The 16321-nt window shown below is 46.4% G+C and overlaps 1 protein-coding gene across 3 annotated transcripts in view; it reads right to left on the bottom strand.

The window, feature by feature from the left end:
• STAT1 (signal transducer and activator of transcription 1) overlaps nucleotides 1–16321 on the bottom strand; it is an 876601-nt gene that overhangs the window by 446339 nt on the left and 413941 nt on the right. For all 3 annotated transcript variants that reach the window (XM_069615679.1, XM_069615677.1, XM_069615678.1), the window contains exons 12-13: nucleotides 8142–8171; nucleotides 7956–8049 (exon numbers count right to left, since the gene is read on the bottom strand). In XM_069615679.1, coding sequence (XP_069471780.1) covers nucleotides 7956–8049; nucleotides 8142–8171 — 124 coding nt within the window. The remainder of the gene's footprint in view (nucleotides 1–7955; nucleotides 8050–8141; nucleotides 8172–16321) is intronic.

A 16321-nucleotide genomic window follows, 5' to 3' on the forward strand; every position in this document is an offset into this window, starting at 1 on the left:
CTTCTGAAGTGTATTAAGCACATCCAGAGACAAAACCGTCTGGGGGGTCAGCAACGTCGAGGATAGAGGGGCCACACCCCCACTCGCACTCATCGTCGACGTATTGGAAGGCCGTAAGCCCAAGTCCGACGGCTGCATAACCATGCCACATTCTCCGTCCACCGACGACACCGACAAGGCCGTGTCTGGCTGCAGTAGGACCTCAGGGGGGGCCGGGTCACAGACCTCTGGCTGCCAGGCCATAGATTGAGTCACCGTCGACGAAGGAATCCCCACCGCTGCTGCCTGAATAGTAATAGGCATCGTCAGCGACACCGGCGTCGACGAGCAAGTAGCCGGCACCGAGCCTTTAGACTTCGTAGCTGATTTCGTTGCCGACTTCCCTGCTGAAGAGTCTCGACTCACGGAAGACCTAGGACGGTCCCCTGAGGAGGATTTTGATGCCGCTTGCCTCTCCGTTTTAGAGGATGAGGAGGAGGAGGCCTTTTTGTGTGATGAGGAAGACCCAGCATGCTTCTCCGTAGGCTTGTCCGCAGGGCGTTTTTCGACAGGCCGTACCTTCTTCGAGGGAGGTTCCGACTTGCTCCTGGAGGCCGTGGAGCCAACTTCTGATGCCGGATAGGCACCCGCTCCGTCGTTAAGCCAGTCGACCAACCTTCTTTTTCGGTCTTTAAGGGTTTTTTGGGAGAAACCCTGACATATCTCACATGTATCCGCCGTGTGGTGCGGGTGGAGACAGTAGATACAATCCATGTGGGCATCACCTTCATAGACTTTTTTGAGTCCACATGTCGCACAAGGACGAAATAAAGCTTTTCCGGACATATTATTTCAAGAATGTAACGTCGCCGAAGCGAAATACAACCTAATTATGCCTAGCAGTAACCACGAGGATCCCACTACTTTGAAAGACGGTTGAAATCTGAGGGAGCGCGGGGGCGGGTCCTGTATTTATATCATGGCGTCCTGACGGCACGGGCACGCATGATACAAAACGAGGTGGATAGGACGCATAGCGTCGAAAAAGTTTTCCTACGGGAAAGGGTCTATATAATGTACCGGGGATTCCCAGCCTGACGACGGGGAATATTCTAAGCATGTGAATCCATGAAAGATCCAATGCTGGAGAAGGTAGGTTGTATTTAATACTAAATTCTAATTGCCCAAGACACTTTATAAAGTGTTTAAACTGACGTATGTCCGATCTTAAGACTTGATTATACATCCTGCACTTCAGAAGCTATTTGCTTCAATTCATAATTCTGAGGGAGTAATCCTCAACTCCTGGCTTTGCTGATGATTTTACAACAAAAAAACCGAAGGCAATCTGGAGTCTGTCCTTTGGAGCATCTGTTTAGGGATAAAGCAGTGTGGCCTTGCCTTCCAAAAAAGAAGGAAACTGTGTAACACTCTTGTAGTAAACACAACTTTAAAAGATATGAGAATGCATTACTTACCGTAAAAGCATTTCTGATGGTTGTATCTGCTTAGATTCACATGCTGTGCATAGGTCCGACATCCAGTGGTCACTGCGGAGTATTGCATTTTGTTTTTCGTAGTCGAAAAGGGGACGTCGACAAGGCGTGTCTGAAACACTATCCCTATAGTGACGTGCGTTGTACCCACAATCCCTCACGCGTCGAGGTCCCTCTGTTTGTATTTTTTCTGCCCTGAGGGAGCCTTCTAGACGTGAGTGAGTACAGAAAAGAGAGAGAGAGAGATATATATATAAAGGAAGTCTATGTTCCTTCCATCCGAGCGGGGAGGAAGGGTGGGCGCATGTGAATCTAAGCAGATACAACCATCAGAAATGCTTTTACGGTAAGTAATGCATTCTCTTCTGATGTTTGTTAATCTGCTTAGAATCACATGCTGTGCATAGACTAGCGAGCAGTACCCGGAGTTGGCGGTGGGTTATGAGAAGGAACAGTAGAGAAAAGATGTCTTAATACTGCCTGTCCCACCTGGGAGTCAGATCTCGAGTGTGCATCTAGACAGTAGTGTTTTGTAAAGGTGTGCACAGAACTCCAGGTAGCCGCTTTGCAGATGGACTCAAGGGGAACATTTGCAATGAATGCTATGGATGCCCCCGTGCCTCGAGTAGAGTGTGCTCTTGGCTTAAAGGGCAGTTCTCTCTTAGCAAGAGTATAGCAGAGAGTGATGCATTGAACAATCCATCTAGAAATAGTGGATTTTGAAACCGCATCTCCTTCTCTTCCTGCTGCCACTGAGACGAAGAACTGATTAGTCTTCCTCAATGGTTTGGTTCTTTCCATGTAGAACATGACCGCCCTGCGTACATCAAGTGTGTGCAGAGTCCTTTCTCCCAAATTGGAAGGATTTTGAAAGAACGTTGGTAGTTCTATAGATTGGTTTACGTGGAATTTAGAAATGAATTTTGGAGCAAACCTAGGTTGAGTGCGTAGAACCACTTTATCTCTGTGAACTGTAACGAAGGGGTCTAGAATAGAAAGAGCCTGAAGTTCACTTACTCTCCTGATGGAGGTGATAGCTATTAGAAAAGCAGTCTTAAGAGTGAGGTGTTTAAGAGATGCTTTGTGCATGGGTTCGAATGGAGAGCCCATGAGTCTTGTAAGTACCACATTAAGGTCCCATCCGGGAGCTGGGTCAGCTATCGGGGGGTGTATTCTTTTTACTCCCTCCATGAAGGCCTTTATAACCGGGAACTTCCACCACGACACTTTGAGTTGGGAAGTGGTGTATGCAGAAAGTGCCGCTAGGTGGACTTTAATGGAGTTGAATACTAGACCTGAATCCAAAAGGTGGGTTAGGTATAGTACCACATGTGTGGGAGAGCAGTCAATAGGGTTGATGCCTTTACTCCTGCACCAGATGACAAATCTTTTCCACTTGCTAGAATAGCAGTGGCGAGTGTTCGGTTTTCTGGCTTCCCTGAGGATGTCCATGCATCTTTGCGGGAGTTGTAGATGTCCGAACTCTATGATCTCAGGAGCCAAGCTGCTAAGTTCATGTTCTGGGGGCATGGGTGCAGGGTCCTGCCCTTGTCCTGAGACAGCATGTTGTACGGGCAGGGGAGTTTTACTGGGGGAGATAGAGACATCTCCATCAAGTGAGCGGACCATGGTTGTCGTGCCCACATAGGGGCCACTAGTATCATGGTCACTTGTTCCTGGTGCATCTTGTGCACCACCTTGTTGAGAAGGGGAGTCGGGGGAAAAGCGTAAACAAATTTCCCTGACCATTGCATCGACAGACCGTTCCCCTTGGATTGGTTCTGGGGGTACCTGGAGGCGTAACTTAGGCATTGAGAGTTCTCCAGGGTTGCGAACAGGTCTATCTCTGGGAAACCCCATTGTGTGAAGACGTCGAAGACGATGTCTTCGTGCAGGCGCCATTCGTACTCTTCGGGCAGGGGGAAATCTCTGCTGAGTCTGTCTGCCAGCAGATTGAGTTCCCCGGGTACATGTAGTGATAGTAGGAACATGTCCCGTCTGAGAGCCCACTTCCATATATTTTGGGCCAGTTTGGATAGGCCTGGAGAGTGGGTGCCCCCCTGCTTGTTGATGTAGTACATGGCTGTAGTGCTGTCCGTGAGGACCATTACAGTCTTGCCTTGTAGGTGTTCTTGGAAGGCTTTTATTGCCTTGAATACCGCCAGTAGCTCCAGTAGATTGATGTGTTTGGATGCTACGTTCGGAGTCCACACTCCGTGAGCAGTCTGATGGGATAGGTGAGCCCCCCATCCTGTAAGGGATGCGTCTGTGGTTAGAGTGGCTTCCGCCGCGGGTGTGGCAAAGGGTTTTCCTTTTTCCATGTTTCCCTTTGTCCACCACTGTAGCGAGAGAACCAAGGCCTGCGAGACCACCACTAGATCCTCCCATAGTCCGCTGGCCTGACACCACTGGCTGTTGAGCCACTCTTGCATTGGGCGCATGCGCAGGCGCGCGTGAGGTACCAAATAAATACACGACGCCATCATTCCTAGCAAGCGCATTGCTTTGCGTACCGTCACCTCTTGGCCGTTTACATATTGGGGGATCTGAAACAGCATGTTTTGGACCCTCTCTTTGGAGGGGAAGACGAGGCCGTCCCTTGTTTGAATTAGAGCCCCTAGGAATTGTTTGATTTGACTGGGGTTTAAACTGGACTTCTTTTCGTTGATGGAGAAGCCTAGCTGGAACAAAAGGTCTACCGTCTTCTGGGTATTTGCGAAACATGTTTCGTAAGAATCCCCTGTTATGAGCCAGTCGTCGAGGTAAGGGTAAACTGGGATGGACAACCTGCGCAGGTGGGCCGCTGCCACTGCCAGCACCTTCGTGAATACCCTTGGTGCTGATGCTATACCGAAGGGTAGCACTTTGAACTGGTAGTGTTTGCCCTCTATCATGAACCTTAGGTATTTTCTGTGCGCTGGCAACATTGAAATATGAAAGTATGCATCTTTCATGTCCAATGTTGTCATGTAATCTCCCTGGGAAAGCAGTGGGATCACTTCCTGTAAGGTTACCATACGAAACTTTTGGGGTTTGATAAATCTGTTCGCTGGGCGCAGATCTAATACAGGGCGCATGGTTAGATCCTTTTTGGGTACAAGGAAGTACACTGAATAAATACCTTCCGTTACCTGAGATAGAGGCACGACCTCTATGGCTCCTTTTTCCAGAAGTTGTTGTACTTCTTGCAGAAGGATGGCAAGATGTTCCGGCGTCATGCGACGTCCCCTCGGGGGTCTGTAGGATGGGGAACTGTTGAATTCGATACAGTAACCGTGGGCTACGGTGGAAAGTACCCAACGGTCTGACGTTATCTCCTCCCATGCAGGAAGAAAGGATGTTATCCGGCCCCCGACCGGTGTTGCATGGGAGGGGACGCGAATGTTCGCGTCACTTGGAGTTGTTGGGGGCTTGGGAGCCTCTGGGGGTGGATCCCCGACCCCTCCCTTTGCCCCGGCGTTGGCCTCTTTGGCTGTACTGCCCACTATTGGTTTGGTAATTGGTGGCAGGGTATTGCTGATGTTGACTTTGTTGTTGGTGTTGGCGTTGGCCACGAAAAAAGCGTTTGTTGCCATAGCCGCGCCTGGTAGTGGGCTTAGAGATTTGGTCAAGAGTCTTGATAGTGTCGAACTCTTTTTTAGCCATCTCTAGGGCTTCATCTACCGCTTTTCCGAAGAGGTTAGCGTCCTCGACAGGTTTATTTATCAAAGACGCCTGTGTCTCTGGTTTAAAGCCTGAGTTGCGCAGCCATACATGGCGCTTTAGGAGTATTCCTTGTACCAGGGAACGTCCTGCTGTTTCTGCCGCGTCCAGAGAGTTTTTAACAATGCTCTGGTTCACTTGGGTTCCTTCGCCAATAGTTGACAGTAGGCGCGTACGTAAAGGCTCCGGTGCTTCCTCGGCGTCTTTTCGCAGTTTGGCCCACTGCGCGTCTGCGTAGCTTGCAAGCAAGGAATTGTTGTTGGCAATTCTTGCTGAGAAGGCAGCCGAGGAAGTAACTCTTTTTGCAAGGGCATATAGCCTCTTGCCCTCCTTGTCAGGGGGTGCCTCACTGGTGGAAAGTGGTACCCCTGCCCTCTTTCTAGTATTAGATACCACTAGGGAATCCGGAATGGAATGTCCCCTAATGTAGAGGGGGTCTGAGGGTGAAGGAGTGAAAAGTTTTTCAATCCGTGGATTGACCCCTCTGATCATTGCGGGAGTGGACAGCGAAGGTATGATCCTTCTCTTCACTGAAGCGAGGAGGGGAATGGTCTGGCTGACCGGGGGTTTTTCTTTAATCACTCTTTCTACAAAGTCCAATTCTGGAGAGAGTTCCCCGGTGTCGAGTTCGAAATGCGCTGCTGCTCTGCGCAACAGTGCATTGAAAGTGGGCTGATCGTCAATTGGAGACGTGTTCCTAACTGGAGAATTGTCCGGAGGAGTTAGGTTTAGGACATCAGTGTCGGAATACACTGATGGTGATTGCCAGGGGTGTGAAGGTCCCTCTTCTGGGTTAACCCCGAAGCCTTCTTCTATAATGTCTGTTCTGTCTTCCAGACATTCCTCCTGGTTCTGTCCTTCATTGTCCATGAAATCATCTTCTTCCTCGAAGTATTGTTCCTCCCCAGTGAGGTCATATACATCTTGGAAGTCTGAGGCTGTGTCCTGCTGGGGATCGACTAGCCTCGGATTTTTGGCCCTGGGGTCCTCCTGAGGCCCTTCTCTAGTCCTCTTGTGAGTTTGAGAGGCCTGGGTGCTCATGAACCTTTCCATCCTCTCCATACAGAGGTGGAGTCTTTCCATTGTTTCATGGGGTACCCCAGAGCGGTCTGGCGGGGGAAACATAGGGTTATCTAACTCGAAATGGCTCGACCTCTCCCAAAGCGTCGAGGAAAGTGTCCCGTCGCCCTCCGAAAAACCTTCAGGTGTGTCGGGTGACTCCCTGACTGAAGGGGGTAGTCCCTGCTTTCCTTCGGGCTTTTTCGGCGTATCCTTTAACTTATGCGTAACGCTCGACGTAATCTTCGGCGTACGCTTTTGGGCGTCGGCTACAGCGATCCTCGCTAAGCTATCGGCGACTCGCTTGTCGGCGACTCGTTTGTCGGCGGAAGCTTGAGTTTTCGACGCTATGGGTATCGAACGCTCTACGGCGGTCTGCGCTTTCTGTTGATGCGCACCGGCCGATGGTTTGGTGGCAGCGCCCTTGTTTGCCGAAAGCCCAGTTGCAGGTCGCGGCTGCGGTTGCGAGAGGGGCTTCGAACCCGAACGGTCCGAGGAGGCCGCCGGTGGAACCTGCGTCTCCTTGGGCGCCGAAGCTCTTTTCGACTTCGTCGAAGAAGAGCCGTGGGTTGTGTGTTTATGTGGATCTTTGTGTGCGTCTGTGTCGCCGGGGTGTTCATCCCCATAAGCAGGGCGTGAGCCGAGCCCGTCGGGGCCGGGGACAGACGACGAAGCGCGTAAGCGCTCCTTAGAGGGGGTTTCGACTTCCGTAGCGGAGGTCGTGTTATCGCGTTCCTCGTCACTGTCGGTGGTAGCAGCGGCGGGTGAACCTTCGGCCTTCGACATCGCGTAGGCCGCCCACCTTTTAACCCTTCGGTCTTTTAGAGTTTTAGGCTTAAGAAGCCGACAAGCCCGCACCCTTCCTCCTTGTGATCGAGGGGCAAGCAGCGGTTACACCGTGAGTGCTTGTCCTTCCAAGTGAATTTGCCTTTACAAAGTGGGCAAAACCTAAATGGTGTCCTCTCCATAGCCGAGGCAATAAATTGCGATAAACACCCCAAGGGAAAGGAAGGGGAAAGGGAAAGGCATTCTCAGAAAGACCCAGAGATGTCCCACGACCCCACTCTCCCTACTGTATATGGCCAGCGAGACCAGGCCACGTGTTCGGCAGCGCCGAAGATTTCCTCCGCTCGACCCTCCGTCGACGATTTTTCTCGGCGGAGAACAGCTACAACTGCGTCGAGGGAGTGTGTATAAATTTTATGAGAAGAAACGACCAAAAGGTCGAGGGTTGCAATGGCATCTCAAGGAGCTCCGCGGGAAGGCGACCAGAAGCTGGGCGGAAAAAAACAATCTGAGGGACCTCGACGCGTGAGGGATTGTGGGTACAACGCACGTCACTATAGGGATAGTGTTTCAGACACGCCTTGTCGACGTCCCCTTTTCGACTACGAAAAACAAAATGCAATACTCCGCAGTGACCACTGGATGTCGGACCTATGCACAGCATGTGATTCTAAGCAGATTAACAAACATCAGAAATTGACATTACAGTGTGCATGTTTCTAGCTAACCAAACTCCAATCCACTCGGAGTAGATTTATCGACCTTAAGCATTTTGTCAAATGTTCAAGCTTGGGGTCGTTGTCCCTATGTTAAGTGTAAAGTGGATATTTTAAAAGCCTTTCCCAGACACCAGTACCTGTGATAATGCGACACAACTTTCATTAGTGCAATTAATGATTATCCATTTACTTATAATCACACTCTGTCCCTTACCAGATGCCTAAACTCAGCCGCTAAGCTTCCATTGGTTGATTCTTCCATGTTCATTACTTTTGTGTTCGTACCCAAGAGGTTAAATTTTCTGAATCTATGAAAAGGGAGGAAGGAGAAACCAGTGAGACTTCTAATTATTAGACAACCAAAAGAATCACTTTTAAAAAGCAGAGCAGGCTTACTTACCCTTTAACTGTGTTCTTTTCATTCACATCCCTACAATTTAAGAGATGAGAAATATGACTTGCTAAGAAAATCAAAGTGTCAACAATATTATCTGAGGATTTAGGCAAATGTGAAACAGACAAAATTCTAGAGTGGGTTGGCATGCAGGGATAACGTCATGCTAGTGATGCGTCAGGAATCTAAAAACTGAAAATTGCTTTTACCCAGCTATGCTTTGTTGACATTTTATCCAAACCAGCCTATTACAGGTAATGGATAAATGATTTATTTATATTATGTAATAACACCCGATCGTCAGTTGCCAAGCCCTTGATATTCGACTGTACATAGCACCAAGTAATTTAAGAAGTATGCATTTTTGCAATTTATTAAAACAATTGCTACACAGAATGAAATATTGAAAACAAACACAAAAGAAGGGGAAATGGAATGGAGATACACGGATTATTAGAGCTTTGTTAAGATTTGGTGGTATTCAATTTAGGGTTTGAATTGTGTGGTCTGAAAGTACTTCATATCGGTGCTACGTAAAGCCTCAGTACAGTACAAAATAGAAATCCCCTCCTATGCCTACAAAGAGTAGATGTTGATAAAATGCAGAGAAGATGTTGCACTGTAATTTTCTTCATTGCAGCCTCCCTTGCTTAGGATGCTGGAGGATAGAACATTGGGGGGAATGGGACCTATATCCAGCCTACTATACCCATCGAAGTTTAAGGCACACTTCAGGGCACAGACTCCAGTGGGTGCTTTCTTCAAGGTGGCACCACAGAGTCTGCATATTACAAGAAGTTTGACCCCTACTTACAGAATGAAGATGGGGGCTGGCTTAGCTGGTCCTCGCTTCTTTTGAACATCCCTGCCTTGTGCAGGGTCAGCTTTAAAACACCCTCTCTGATCAGCATTCAGTGAAGCACAGAGTTCCCACAGGATGTCTTCCTCAAGATGGACAGAGAGATGAGTTCACACCGGTATAGACCCACAAGTTCTCAGGATCAGCACCACACATTCAGGCACCACTCCAATACACACCCCAAACTCTGTCCCTTCATCACCAAAAACACAGCACAATAAAAGCTAAGGTGACCACCCATTCTTTATTGTGTATGACCGTGCCGACTTTAAAACATTAACAAGATATTTCCCTTGCCGTCTGTGAAACAGCTTCTTAACACCTCATTTTGTGTAAGCAGAGCATACGAATGGGAGCAATTAGAGGTTGATGGCCATACAAAGCAGTGACTGGGCAATTGAGGAGTGGGGATGTTATCCCTTAAGAGATGGAAATTGTGGTAATAAGAAATAGGAGTGGTGCATAAAGCTGCATCCTGTGTGAAACTGCGTTACAACCCAAAGGAATGGTTTAGACTCAATACTTTGCGTTATGATACTGCAATCCTTCATTAAGAAAGGGAAAATAAAGCTAAAACCATACACCCTTTGCTCCACACGTTTATACATTGTAAGGTTAGTTTTTATGTAATGTGTGCACATTTCAAGCAATGCTATAAAACAAATGATTATGAATGCTACTGAAACCCAAACCTTAGCAAATATGTATCTTAACTAAAGCTGGGAAGATATATGGTCAAGTGATTAAATCACAGATGGGACACAAATTGCACCTTCACCGCTTAACCAAAGTGTGATCTGTAAATCTCCATTGTATCCCAGATCCTGGAAGGCGTTCCGTTTACATCTTGTGCTATAAAAAAAAAGCTTCACTCATGGATTACTGGACTATAGAGTTGCTCCATGTATCATAATATTGACCATTTATATATTGCACATCACTAAGTTATTAGTCATTTAGATTACTTGTGGCAACTTCTTGCAATGTCAAACTGCCAATGATACCCTCAAGTATGTTGCCATTCACAGCCCTCCTTTCCCCCACTATTCACGTTTTTGGTAGTATTAGTGGCAAATAGTATTTTAACACATACTCAACACCCACAACATACTAAAACACTGTAGGTACATTAACACTGTTGGTTTCACTCACGGGTCAGTCTCGGGATTCAGCTGGGGCCTGTTCTGCAAGACATGCAACCCTCCTGGTTTGCATATCTATTGACATAATCAGAATTGTGGTTACAGAAAAGGACAGTACAAGAAGGGTCACCAATATTTGATACTTGAGGGCATCATTGGAAGTTTGATATTACAAGAAATTGCCACGAGTGATCCGCTTATGCCGTTTCTCCCCATCTGTACTCCAATGCAATAGTTTCGGCTTATATTTGGCGCAGGGGGCTTGGCTATTTCGAAAGCGAATGGTTCAAAAACATGCATATTCAAGTGTCAAAGATATGCTTTTACTACTGTGAAGGGGTAACCCCTATCCACTGTTACAGCTTCATTTGATAACATAATAAAAAGGAACGAGTACAAGCCTTCAGCTTCACTCCACTGGCGTTTTGCTCATTTTGTTATGGGGAAACTGATTAGTCCTTAACACTGTCTATACTGGGAAACTATGTTTCCCTTTTCGTTTTTCATGTTCTCTACTTTGGATAACTTTCTCATATTGCACAATGCATTTTACAATGCAGTCCAATGGGGATACTTTTGTATCACCCTAGACTACACGCAAGAGGATTTTTTGGTTACTTTTAAATGTGCCTAAAGACAAGCTGGTGGCAGCAGTTACTTTTTCACCTTTTCTACTATACATTTTGTTAGCCTTCTCGCATTCACTGCGTTTGGCTAGTAACTTTTGGCTAGTGTCCTAACATGCCCGTGCCACAAGGTTATTCGCTTCTTCTTTGGCCATTTTGTCTTTTGGCTTTCTTCCTGCATTCTCAGGTCAGGAAAATCCTTTTTCATTGCCTGGAAAAGTACTGCTTTTCATGGGCTAGTGCAGGGCCATGTGTGTTGGAAGCCAGGAAGTGGGTTGGGACTGGCTGGTGGCAATACACAAAATAGTTTTTGTATGTTTGGAGTGTATGCATGCGTTTCACCAACAGTGGTCTCTAATTGGACCATTTCTGGGGTGTCTGAGGGGCAGATCTTCCACTGGGCGGTGAGGAGTTTGTCTCACTTGAGTTTCTGGATAAGAAAAGGCATTCAGCAGGCATGCCCCAGAGATCCTGGACTGATTATGTGAGCAGCCAAATATCCTGCCCAGCTGTGAAGACAGTGGAAGACCTGTGGACCCCTCCTAAGAAGGCCTGGCAACCAACCTTTGCTGCAGTCCCGGTGGAGCCTTGTCTGGCTGGTGATCTTTAGAAGGCCTTTGGTAGTACTTCGACCCTTGAATTGGTGGAACCAACCATTCCCGACATCTGCTCGGTGCCCAGCCATCTGGAGTCTTCAGAAGTGTTCCTGGAAACATCCTGTGGACTAACCACTCCAGTTTGGGCTACCGCAATGGAGCTGTCGTGGTTCTATGTTTTCGGCTTGAAACTTTGGGGACACTTAGCTTGTTCCACAAGAGTCCCACCTGCAAAATGTCATTGTTCCAGCACCAACGAGGCCCGAGATAACAGGCCAACTGACCGCAACAACTGTGCCCATTTATGTCGCTGTGCATCGAAATCGGCTTCCCCGTGACTGGTCCAGTGCCTAGAGGAGTGCTGCATCAGTGTGAGTTGCATTCATCGACTGGAACAGGTTGCACCAGCTTCTGAATCCAACCGCAACATCTCTTGCACTCGTGACTCCTGGGCTCTGGTGACCGGAACTAACGGCGGGAAAACCGACCTGTGATGAACCTCTGAGGACCTGCTAAGTCTGAAGAGAAACCGGAGTGTGGGGCGAGTTACAGCAGTGGTTACCTGCACCCCCCTATCATCTATGAAAGTTTTGAATACTTTTTAAAGGTTTTTTATTTGTTTGGCTTTGGCAAAACCCGTTTCATAAAGCCCTCCGAAAGCTGGGAACCGTTTTATTCGCTAGAATACATCCTATTCTGACTTTTGGAACCCTTTTCTCATCTATTAGACCCTCCTCCTAACTTTTTCCCAGCTCCCAAAACTTCTAGAAACTTTGTGAATTTTTACAGCACAAGGCCACAGTCAAACTTAGGGTTGGACTTTCTAAAGTTAGGGCTATATTCTTATGGACTGCCATTGCAAGCCTTACCTTTCCTTTCAGTATTGTGTGGTGGGGGTATTGTGGCTTTATTGCAATGGTGACTTGGGCTGTAAATATGTATTTCATTATTAGTGTTGTGAGACAGTATTACTTGCTTATCGTCATTTATTTTGTGTTTGCCAGGCCATAAATATAGTACTTTTATTACTATCACTCTAGGTGTAATCCTTGAATGCTTACCATGTGGACTCACTCTGGACTCTTTACCAGGCTCATCCCTTCCCGAGACTCAGCCTAGACCACTCTCCATGCTACCTTTATTTGTTTGGCTACAGCTCCCAGAGTTGTCCCTGTTCACCAACTAAGTTGGCCGCCTACATGTTAGGGAGTTTTACCAAAGTCTACCTGTGGTAGGACTTTAGAAGACTCACTTTTAGGTGTACAGGGTTCCAACTCTTAGGTTTGGCCTGAACTAACCAAAAGGTTTTGTAGCTATGGTCGAGCAGCCAGACTTAGGGCCGCATTAGGGGTTGGGCTGAGCAGTAAAAATGCAGCGGTAATGCTATTGCCGCCCCATTACCGCTCTGCCCAATTCTGAGTTTGTGGAGATTCAAATGATTCACCTCCAACTCCAAGTTTGGGGTAAATCCGCTGACTTTCCACCCATTTACGGCGCAATTACTGCGGCGCTATTAGCAGCATGGTAATTGTGGTGAAAATGCCCCATTGAGTCCTTTGGACTAGAGAACAATTTAATGCACCGCCACTGTTAGGTATGTTTTTCTAAAGTTCATCTGGCTTGGGACTTCATAAGATGTATCTCGTGGTATTAGGGACCCAACTCTTTATTTATTTATTCATTTGTAAAGCGCATATAGCCCAAAGGCAACTAGGCGCTGATTACTGCTTAAAGATATGGTTACAAGTTTGCAAAGCTTAGAAGTCAGACATTTCGTTACATATTACACATTTAACAGTATGTTTACATTTATTTCAAGGCAAAAATCACACCATATTTTTTACATATTTATATATTGTTACACATCCTCATCATATCATGTACTAGATTGATGAGCTAGGTGACTATTGCCAGAGGTTAGATCTGAAAAGAAAGGTTTTTATTTTTTTTTTCTAAATGACCAGAAGGGAGTGTCAGTTCTCAGTTGGTGGGGGAGGACGTTCCACAATTTTGGAGCTATTACTGGGAAGCTTGAACCTCCCGCTTTCTGTCTTCTATATCTAGGGGTGGCGAGCAGGTTAGTGTAGGCAGAGCGGGTTGGTCTATTAGAATTGGCTTTGGAGATGTGGTTGCAAAGGTATTTCAGGGGCTTTGTTCGCAATGCACTTGTGCGTCATCGTCAGTATTTTGAATTTGATTCTGTCTTGGACAGGAAGCCAGTGAATGTTCCTTTTAGTGGTTGAGATGGGATTGTGACTTGGGATATTTAATGCGGCTCTTATGGCGTTGTTTTATACTGTTTGTAATTTTTTTATGTTTCTAGTGCTAGTTCTGTTGACAATGTTAAACAAAAGTCAAACCAGCGGAATATAGCTATGTTCAATCAAAAAGACTTAGTCCGACAAGAACAGGAAAGGGAAGAAAACCCTAATCCACATCACCCTACAAGAAACAATAAATCATTTTAAGATACTATATTTAAATTTGTTTTGCATTAATATAATTATGAAATCATCTAAAGCTCATATACAATGTACAATAGTAAACACCTGTACACCAATAATAAAGTGCATAATATAAAGTGCTTATTTCAAGCATTGACTACTAAAAAGGGGGGGGAAGGGAAAAAAACCACTCAAAATAGTCGTAGACGCTAATATACACACGCCAAGTCGGTAACCCCAGATGAGTGAAGGAGATCACTCAGGTGGGGAACCCTTGGTCACCTAGATAAGTCTGAATGAAAAATCAAGAAATATAACAATCTGGACAAATTTAAATAATGAAGCGAAAATGTCCAAAAATTGAAGCAAACACACTAAAGCTAACCATGGGATGCTGTGCATCAACTACTCAGGTGTCAAGGCAATAAATTACAAACAATACAATAAGCCTGACACTGTTGGCTAATAGTAGTTTCGATGGAAATAACGCATCTAACTTAAATGCAGATGATGCCCATCTTCTTCAGGACGTAGCATTCCCGTAAACGTCATGGTTCTTAATATTTCATCTGTGTCTTTGTTTACACACCCAATATTAAAAAACTGAACAATGCAGTTTAATATGTAAGAGGCAACAAACACACCTAAAACAAATACAAATAAGAACAGAAAACACAATCAATAACAGGTTAAAAACTGATGATCTGTGAGTGAAACAAAGGGAACATCTCCCATTCTTTAAAGTTCAGATAAGTCGTAAAACAATGTGTAATGAGGGGGAAAAGGTAATTACCATATTCTCAACCCTTAGGGCTGGTCCCAGAAGCCTGTCTATAAATCCAGGAAAATGTAATTGGGCCGTGCCAAAAGAAGATCTCAACGAATTAGATCTAAAATGCAAGGATAAATATGTGTTAGACAGCCATGAATGTACATGGCCGACAGTTTCTCCAGAATTGAGTGAAGCGAGAGAACCCTAAAGGACTGCCAGGCCTCCCTTCACAATAGAGGAACCCATGGTAGAATAGGAGGTAGCCCGTACCACCAAATCACCCCCATTTTAAAGCTGAATGTCCACTGGCTAGATTGAAAAGTAGAGGACAATTCACCTGAAGGCAGCTGCTAGTGGAACCCAAAGGTTTAGGTCGTCTCCATCGTGGTGGTCTGTCTAGAGAGGGCAATGGTGGAAGGGTTGCACCGCCCTCAAGGAAGCGAAACAATGGACAGTAATTCCCAGCGTCACTGCACCATTGATGCCACAAAGCTCTGTTAGTGGGAAGCAAAAAGGAACGGTGTTGCATTGCAAACACCTAGCCGCTTAGCATCACCCAAACCATGCAATCTAAATACTTATCAAGTGCCGCATCAACGCCTAGAGTGGTATGGAACCAGTCCCTAGCTTGATATGGTGTCTATACCGACAGGGAGGAAAGCTTTGTCATCAAATGAGTAACGCCACCAAAGCTACATAGTGTTGAAATCTGCATACTGGCAACACCTGTACGGCCGCTAGATTTCCATTTGGGGCAGCGGCATTAAAACAATAGTAAAAGCTGTCGTGCCTCAGGTATGATGCAAACATAGAAACGTTGCCAGCAGAGAATATATACATGGACCGCCCTTAACTGTGGCGAGCGGATCAAGTCGCATCGAGCGACCCCCTTGAGTTACACAAGGGTTGCAGATATGAAGATATTAAAGAGGCAGAATAGAAACCCACCTCGAAAGATCCTAGAGCTCACCTGCTTCAGAACTAATTCACTGCGACTGACGGGAGAAGACCGGAAATGACGAACTTCCGTCTTTTCGCATATCCCAGGCATAAATACTTGCGCTGAACGTACTGCGTGTAACGTCTGATGTCGCGCATGTCAGTCCAAAGCTAGTCTGCTAACTCTGCCTCCGACAGCACATATGGCCGGAGACCTGTATGGATAAATGGACAATGATCAAAAAGTGAATGAAAAAATAAATAAGAAACGGAAAACTAACACGCAAAACGATGCCAATGCATGCACATCGTGAGGCATCCAACTTGAGTATGCCTACAGGCATAAGCCTTGTAGCACAAATAGTGCCGCCATAGAAAAATGCCAGTGAACTCACAGGATCTAACTGAGTATCAGAAGAGGGACGTTCAACGTTGGCAGGAGACACCAGAAATTGAAGTAAAGGTGAGCCAAAATTAGGCACTCTACCTGCAGCATAGAAAGGTCTAAATGCTGTAGAGCCCTGATGCATGTTCTCAGGGACAAGCGGCCAAAGGGCAGGATACAAATGCAAGAAACAAGCCTACATCCAGAAAGGCCAAATGCACCTGAATGCTGAGAAACAAATCTCAGGCCGAGCGAAAATGGCAGCCCTCGCAAGCTAGTACTAGAGAGGTCTATTGAACACTGATTGCCATTCCTCCTGAGCATTCAAGCCAAACATGTGGCTTTGGGTATTATACATCCACCAATGCTCACGTGTGGCAAGCCTATTAGCCACAGCGTATTGGTCCGGCCCCACTATGCGTT

This window comes from Ambystoma mexicanum, chromosome 9 (assembly GCF_040938575.1).
Source record: "Ambystoma mexicanum isolate Mex_15411 chromosome 9, UKY_AmexF1_1, whole genome shotgun sequence".
In the NCBI taxonomy this organism is placed as follows: Eukaryota; Metazoa; Chordata; class Amphibia; order Caudata; family Ambystomatidae; genus Ambystoma; species Ambystoma mexicanum.